The sequence below is a fragment of a genome, unplaced genomic scaffold (assembly GCF_019419815.1).
Source record: "Pyrus x bretschneideri cultivar Hongxiangsu unplaced genomic scaffold, Pyrus_bretschneideri_v1 Contig40, whole genome shotgun sequence".
In the NCBI taxonomy this organism is placed as follows: domain Eukaryota; kingdom Viridiplantae; phylum Streptophyta; class Magnoliopsida; order Rosales; family Rosaceae; genus Pyrus; species Pyrus x bretschneideri.
The window spans coordinates 2,718,014-2,726,452 of NW_025999724.1; the positions used below are offsets into that span (position 1 = coordinate 2,718,014).

General features: G+C 38.3%; 1 protein-coding gene across 3 annotated transcripts; it reads left to right on the top strand.

Moving 5' to 3' along the window:
• Positions 1 to 4,834: 4,834 nt before the first annotated feature.
• Positions 4,835 to 7,963, top strand: LOC125469077 (uncharacterized protein At1g01500). Of its 3 annotated transcripts, none has more exons than XR_007251364.1 (3): positions 4,835 to 5,891; positions 6,803 to 7,444; positions 7,691 to 7,963. XR_007251364.1 is itself a non-coding variant. In XM_048565975.1 (2 exons), the coding sequence occupies exons 1-2, from the start codon at positions 5,211 to 5,213 to the stop codon at positions 7,031 to 7,033; spliced, it is 912 nt and encodes a 303-aa protein (XP_048421932.1). In that variant the 5' UTR covers positions 4,835 to 5,210; the 3' UTR covers positions 7,034 to 7,664. The 3 variants fall into 3 exon arrangements, 1 of the variants encoding a protein (XP_048421932.1); XR_007251365.1 differs by having other exon boundaries at positions 6,803 to 7,419; XM_048565975.1 differs by lacking the exon at positions 7,691 to 7,963 and having other exon boundaries at positions 6,803 to 7,664.
• The last annotated feature ends 476 nt before the right edge of the window (positions 7,964 to 8,439 follow it).

Genomic DNA, 8,439 nt, shown 5'->3' on the forward strand with positions numbered 1-8,439 from the left:
AATCTTTTGCTTTCTAATCCATCATGTAAGTTTGAAAATTGTAGACCAGGTTGAGCAGCGGCCCCCCTCCTTTGCATGGCTACTTACGTGGAACGTGAGATGAGGTCCACGATCGGACAACTTTGTAAGGCTCCAAATATTTTCACAAATATATGAGATGGGATTTAATTAAATTCCTCCACTTATCTACTTTTGATCCCTAAAAGGTTTGTAGCTGTTGAATATATCACTGCCAACTCATCTCTGCCAGCTCATCAAAACAGTTGTAAAGGATTGGATGATGTAATAGTTGAAAGAGTTAGTTAGTCCTCTAGTCAACTATATATAGCTATTGTAAATAGATAGTAAAGTTAGTTCATTGAGTTTAATACAAAAGCTTCATTCATTTCTTTCTCACATTTCTCTTCTCTCTGTAAAACTTCATTTCTTGATTTTATAATTGTTCATCTTTGCTACTTCTCCAATGTAGTTAACATGGTATCAGAGCCACCAGGCTCGTGCCATGGATTCTGGTGGTTCCGTTTTTCATTAGATTTCATTGTTTTTTTAGTTTTATTTTCTCTCTAGATTGTCTTCAGAAATTTCCATTACTTTTTCAGTGCTTCCGTGATTGTTCTTAGGTTGATTTTTCGACAATTGTTGGGTTAATTTTGTTTTGCCAACTACATTCTACAATATCGAATTTGGGGTTCTGGTTGGTGTTTGTGAAAATGCCTGAATGAAACTAAATGTTGCGAGGAGATTGGAGATCTGGAGATTTGGTTCTTTCTTCTTGGTGGTCTGCTCAAATCATTGTCTGAATTCTTTGGTGGGAAGCCATGGTTGCTGCTGGTCGATAGATTGATTGGTTTGCTTCCTCAGCGTTATTTGGATCAAGACTGACAGGTTTTTAATTTCTGGTTTTCACAATGCACATAATTTGTTTGATTAAATGTTTCAATAAGAAAATGTTCACTATTTTGTTCATTTTTCTTGTGAATCTTTCCTAGGATATTAGTGTGATATTTGGGATATTTGGACTCAAGATTGCTCATTACTTCAAGATCATTGTTTGTGATATTTGGGATATTTGATTTGATGCACGATGTCTTGGAGATCAATTCTGGCCGGGTTAATTTGCCGAGTTATGTTGATGAGTGTTTGTGAATCTTAGTCCCATAATATTGATGTCTTGAAGATTGATTTGGTGAGTGTTTGTGAATCTTTTGATGAATGTTGCCAAGTTGCTGATGAACAGATATTTGATTTTTGTTTATCTTTCTTGTGAATGTTTTGATGAGTTTTTGATTTGGGTAGATTGATGTGTTAGGACTAAGCCTCCATTGCAACAGTTGACCCCGCAAAGTCATGTGCCTAATCAGGGGGGTTTGTTGGGGTACTAATTCTTGTGAAAGGTTGAGACTTTGGGAAGAAGACGACGATGCATGAGAATGTGTGGGTGTGCATTCTTGCATTCTGGCATGGCCAAGTTTATGGTTTGTACCAAAATGAGAAATGTAATTTCTTGTTTAGAAAATTCTTTTCTCCACATATATGGGTTGCAAGGTGCTAGTTTCAATTCTCAGCAACTTGCCATTGTTTCCAGTCTTTATGAGTGGAGTGATGTTGTAAGAAATGGGCAAGGAAACTCTCCTGAAAGTGGTAGTCCCATTTCAGTGCATCTTAGGCAGACCAGTGTGCCGAGGCGAAGCAGAGAAGCAAGCAGCAATGCCTGTTTATTAGATTCAGCAAAGGTTACTGGAGCAAGTGTTCAGGTGTTAATTGAGGAGTTGTGCAGTATATTCCTTAACACAGCCTATAATGTCGAGTCTAACCAACTCAGTGGTTAGCATGAATCTACAGTAAGTTTGGTTATACGATGACATTTGAAGAAGTTATAAACAATAAAACCCACGAAAGGTAATTCCGTGATGTGAGTAGGTAAATCCCACGAAGGGTAATCCTACATAGATGTTGATTTTCTGTTGTTGAAATTGTGAAGGTCGATACCACTGTTAAGAGTAGTTGTTTTTTGGTAAAATCCACAAAGGACGATCCCGTGTTACTATAGTTAAGGCCGATGCCACACTATAGTTTGTTAATTTTTAGTCTTTGTAAATGTTAAAGGCCAAAGCCAATGTTGAATGAGATTGTTGATGGTAAATCCCACGAAGGGTAATCCCGTAAGAAGTTGTTATATCGGCATGAGGGTGTGCTACGACTCCTTTATGGATGGCTATTCTTGTGTGAAACTCCAATTAGAGGTAGTAAGGTTTAGTGTTCCTAGAAACTACAGAGAAGATATAGTGGTCATTATGCTGTTTGTTTAAAGGATTATGAAGGAAAGCTATGGGTTGGTGAATCAGGAGACGAAAATGAGAAGGGAGAAGATATGATATGATTGTTATGCTTTCATGCTGGACATGTTCTAACTTTTCCATATTATTGCAGCTATGAAGATCAAGCAAAGGGTATTATCCAAGAAGTGATAAATGTTGTTTTGGATAGACATATGGTGAAGACAAGAAATACAACTGGACATAAGTTTTGGTGCAGTGGCAGAATCACTCTGTAAATCTTTTGTATCAGCAGCTTAACTATGCATCGGGTGGATGATTGGACTATTTTCAGAAAACTAGGCTGAAGTGGAAGTATCAAAAGACTATAGTTCATCAAAACATAATGGTTGACAAGCACAACATGGGTACCATCAAAAAGATAATGCAGATGCATGAAGACACCTTTAAACACCAAGAACAGAGGATTAATTGATGATGGGAGCAGGGCAAATAGTACATGGACAAGAAGCACTTCATAGTTCTGCATTTGCCAAAGCACTTATTCAATCTCGAACTAGGAAACCCAGTTGAGATTGAGGGGGATGTTGAACGTATCACTGCCAACTCATCTCTGCCAGCTCATCAAAACAGTTGTAAAGGATGATGTAATAATTGAAAGAGTTAGTTAGTCCTCTAGTCAGCTATATATAGTTATTGTAAACAGATAGTAAAGTTAGTTCATTGAGTTTAATACAAAACTTTCATTCATTTCTTTCTCATATTTCTCTTCTCTTTGTAAAACTTCATTTCTTGATTTTATAATTGTTCATCTCTGCTACTTCTCCAATGTAGTTAACAGTAGCTAAGATTAAAAGTATTTACTGTTGCATTAGAAGTTTGGAGTTTGATTTAAGGCCCCTTGATTTAATTTCTTTTATTTTTTTTCCATTATCGCTTGTATAAAGGGAAAAAACTAACTTTCATCGAGTGGTATTTGATTGAAGCAAATCTCACGTTTGATTTTATTGTGAGTTCAACAGTCAGTTGATGTGAAATGAACCATTCTTGTGAATAACTTTGTTGTGAGCGAACTTTGTTGTCTTCCATGTAATTTTCTTGTATCTCGAGTAAAAAATTGAAAGCTAAAAATACAAAATGGTACCATAAATAAGAGAAATAAATAAGTAAACAATAAATGAAAAGTAATGGTGATACTTACCATCTTATTGATTACCGTTAAATGAGTTTAATTTAATATATCTACTGCACAAAATTTAAAATTTATAATAATTTAACGATAATTAAAAAGGTGATGAGAAAAAATGTACTCCAAATAAATGGGCTCTTCCTTCTCGGAGTCCTGCCCACCGTTTTTATTTTTCGGGCTATTCCTTCTTTGGTTCGGCTTTCATGGGCTCTTCCTTCAATTCTTTGATTCCTCATTTGTTAAGGGTAGCGTTTTAAACCCATCATTTCTCACCTCATGCACATTTCTCTTGTTTCATAGCCATTAAATTGAAGAATTAAAATAAAATCAACGATCAAGATTAGCAGGAGATGTTCACAAAGTGAAAAAGGAATCGCTATCCATTTGTTAAACTCTGTGTGCAACGTACACTTACCTTGATTTATGATTGGATGCGGACTGGGCATATAGGTTGGCAAGGAAGAAAAACTCATTAGTAGCATGGTTGGGCCACATGTGGGCTTCGTTCTACATCAATTCATACAAACATGGTCCAATGGGCCTGGCTATATGTTTGGGCCTGGCTAAAGACGGTATCGGGTACCTCAAGACTGTTTGGTAGGTTGGATCGGATCGGATCGGATTGGATATGTCCATTTAAATTGAACATGGATTACCACCACTTTTAAGTATGATTTAAGCACTAGTTTGGTACTGATTTGCTTTTATAAAAAGTGAGTATAAAAAAAGATTGAGCACAAAAATGTGTTTGGTAAACACTTAAAAACGGCTTATTTTCATAGTTTTGGGTGAAAAAAAAAACTGAAAACATGAAGCAGCAAAAATAAACTTAATTTTCACAATACAGTAAAAAAAAAAAATTTCAAAGCACAGCAATACCAAACCAGCCCTAATTTGCCCCATAGCAAGCACTAATTTATTGTTACCTCACCCTTTAATGTACATAAAATCATTTAATTAAAAAAAATTATGATTAAGTTCATCGTAAATGAAATAATGAATTTTGGCTGAGTACTAATTTACAAGAATAAGATTTTCAACCCATTTACTCCAATCCTAGCCTAACCGTTCGAAATGCAAAGTATGATTCAGTCCGAACCACCAAAAGCCAAACCGAAGAGTACCCAACACCACCGTCGTCACTTGGACTTATGCGTAGTTTTGGTTTGATTCAATTTGTAACCATTGATGACAATCGTCTGCCGATACAATTAAAACCGCAACCATACCCAATTGCCCATGGTGGTTCACAGTTCAAAAACGACAAAGGTTGTTCATTTGTCTTGTAGCGCAGAACGACGCGTGTCGATCACGGTTGACTCCGTCTGCATGCGCCCATCTTTAAACTGAGGAGACAAAATATCTCCAACCAAACACCTCACACCAACAAAATTCCAAATCCATGCCTACATTTTTCCCACTCACCCAAAAATCCCAACCAAAAAAAAAAAGAAAAAGAAACTCTCTCTCTCTTCTTTCTCTCTCTCCTGGCTCTGTTTGTAAATTTCCTCCGTGTTCAGAAAACCCTGTTTTCCGCAACGACCCTCTTCGTTTTCGCAGCCTCTTCCCGAAACGTGGATCACCGGAGAGCTCAGGTCTTCCAATCTCTGAAAATAAAAAAAGCACCGGAAAAAAATATTTAATTGAAAAAAAAGGGGGAGAAATCGCTTCTGGGTATTTTTATTTTTCGAAAACCCTAGTTTTCCGCTTCCAGATTTTCGATTTCGATTGTGAATTAGGGTTTTATGGGGCAGCATGACAAAAATTCGATCCAAATTCTAAACGGGCCGTCGTTGGCCCACTCCGCCTGGTTCGAAATCCGGTTGTTTTACGTCCGGGTTGCGCCCTGCGTGATTGGGAGCGTTCCCGACCACCTCACGCTCCGCCACCTCCGACGCGAGATTGGGGTATCGCTTGAAATCAACGGGACCCGGGTTCCGGCGTCGGACTCGGCCTCGCTCACGCTCCGCCGCGATCGGGTCGATAAGGAGTCGTCGGAGGTGACGTACGTCAGCACCGATAGCGTGAGGGTCACCGGTGGGGTTGAATTTGAGGTGTACGAGAACAATGACATGGTTCTGTGTGGGTCTCTGGAGCGGATGGAGGGTGTTTGGCTCAATGGAAATGCGGGGGGATTGGAGAACGATTCGAGAACCGGGTGGAGTATGGATTGCTACATGGCCGCCTCGATCAATTCGGGTTCTTCCGCCTTTTTCCGGCCAAAACTTGGCGTCTCTGCACCGTCAATAGAGGTATATATCGCCGGGTGTTGCTCCGGGGTGCCCGTGATATTGACGAAAACCATACAGGTTAGTCCGAGGCGGAAGGGCCCGAGGCATGCAACGCTCGATGCCATTCCGGAGGATGAGGAGGTTGGGAAGGAGCACACCAAGGGCTGTAATGGGATGATTCGCCGGAAAGTTCAGGTATTGAAATTTTGCCATTGATTTTGTTGTTGAAAGTTTTGTTCTTTATTTGGTTTGTATTGAATATGATATCGGTAATTGTTGGTAGCTAGCTTGTGAATTTGTGAGAATTTTGGTGGTGGCGGTGGTAGGAATTTGGATTTCTGATGAATTTATTTAGGTGGGAATAATTTATGTCAATGGATGCACAGTAGTTTGTGGCCTTCTAGCATAAATGGCTATTGTAGAAACATCAGTACGAGTCATTTAAACTACACTTTTGATTGAAATACGGTATCTTGAGGCTCTTCAGAATGCTCCACGAGCCTTGTAGGTAGTTGCTGTGATCATGTTTTTAATTTATTGCACCCAAGTTTTGATCCAGTATTCGTCAAACCTGTGGGTTCATTTCTCATACAAAATTTATAGCACTTAGAAAATAATCCATTTTGTGGTTTTCTAATGAACGGAGAAGGGGTTGCTTTAAGTTTTTTCCCTCTGGATTTGGTTGTTGAGGGCTATGTTAGTATGGAAATGTTTATTTTTCCCTTTAGTTTTTTCACTCTTCCGAAGGGGTTGCTGTAAGTTGAGCAAACTAAATGAAGGGCTCTGTAAGGTCAATGACACACTAGCGAACAATTTTGGTTCCTTTGCTTTTACTTTTTGGTGCACATATAGACGCGAAACATATAGTTCACTGGAGCTTGAGGTATATATATATGTTTTTTCTTCTTGGGTTTTTTTTTTTTTTTTTCTGCTGAAATGTTGATTTCTAAGCTTTTATTTGGTACTTAAGTCTTCCTGTTTGTAATATCATTTTGGGTTGGATTACCCCCATTACTTATTCCAAGCCTCTGTACTGGAGGAAAGAAGCATATTTGTCATCTGTAGTTTAAACTGACTTGGAGTCCTTGATTGGCGGCCGTATGCAGATCACAGACTCTGAAATTGATGAGTATGAGGCAGAAGGGAAAATCGGACATCATTTCTACTCTGATGAAATGTACACCGGTGAAGACGGCCAACTTACATGGTTTAATGCTGGTGTTAGAGTTGGTGTTGGAATTGGCCTTGGGATGTGCCTTGGGATAGGGATTGGTGTTGGATTGCTCATGCGTTCCTATCAAGCAACTACCAGTAATTTCAGGAGGAGGTTTTTCTGAAGTGGATAATTGGAAACTTTTTTGGGGAAGTCAAGGGGAACGAAATAATAAAAAATTGTGAGGAAGTGAAAACGGCATAAATCGGTAACATAAATCTGTTGAGCATGAGTTTTTGAAGTTGGGTTGGAAGTTTTGTACAGTTTTTCTGTTTAATAGTTTTATGTTCAGATAAAAGCTCTTACAAAGGATGCCAAAGTTGTTCATTTCACTCCAAAGGTTGGTTGGACACCATTGAAATGTTGTTTCATTGAAACATAGACACAGGTGCCAATGTGGATAACCGGCTCAGCCTTCCGAGGCAGGAAAATATAATAAGCTTTGAAGATCTGATGGAGCTGTAGGTAATAGCAACTACTTGTTCAGCGGCCAGCACAAGCTTGTATGAGGTTCGACTTTGCTTTCGTGGAAAATGTATGTATTTGGCTTCTTTTTTTTTTCATATCTTGTAGAAAATTTTGCAGTCCTTGGAGTCTGTTGGGAAAGTTCATATCGTGGATGTTTGTTTTTGTAGATAGTGTACTGTTGCATCACTCACATCGACATTTGATGTTTTTTTTCTTCTCTCTCAGTCTCACACTCTGTTTAATAAAATTCGATGCGAGCGAGCAGTGCGTGTGCGGTTGATGAATAATTGTGTTGTTTCTTCTTGCCCTGTAGGTAGCAGATGCGCACATGTTGTTCTGAGATTTTGATCTTACATGAGTTATATGTTATTCGTGAGACTTCCAACCGTTGTATGAAACGCCTTTTTCATAAGACGTTGTGTACAACCGATGTACATAAATGTTGTAGATAAAGATTTTGAGACATGTCAAATGCATTTCATTCGAATGGGCAATTGTGCTACAGTTAGTCGCCGAACGCCCACACTCGATATTAGTTGTTTTTAACATTTTAGAATAATTTTATTAACAAGATTTTCGGCACGCATGGAGAGTGCAGGATAATTGTTATGGGGTGTTAATAACAACTTCTTTTTTTTTCGTAAAATGGCTGATAATAAACAAAATAAATGTGGGAAAAAGTAAATTTGTTGTAAATAGGTCAAAGTTAAGAAAATAGCCTTTACTAGTAGATAATGATGTTATTGATCTTTACTTTCTTTCTCTTTTCTATATCTATTGATAGCAATCGGAGTCCTCTATTTATAGAGCAATTCCGTATTATTACATGTTGAAAATTTACAACACTTTATAAAAAATGATGTCCTTCATTTCCAAGTTCACATATCGACACTGCCAATGTTTTCATTCATCTGCTAATGTTGCAAATCCAATCTGTGTGGGTATTGAACATTGTGGGCATTTATTAACCCACTAGCATTTTCAACACTCCCCCTTGGATGCCTACATATCAACATCAGTTGCCTCATTAAAACCTTACTTGGAAAAACCCAGTAGGAAAAA

What these genes read in the sequence shown, in the direction of transcription:
- LOC125469077 (XM_048565975.1), top strand. Translation starts at nt 5,211, where the DNA reads ATGGGGCAGCATGACAAAAATTCGATCCAAATTCTAAACGGGCCGTCG. An exon ending in TGATTCGCCGGAAAGTTCAG is followed by an intron (nt 5,892 to 6,802) that starts GTATTGAAATTT and finishes GGCCGTATGCAG; the next exon opens with ATCACAGACTCTGAAATTGA.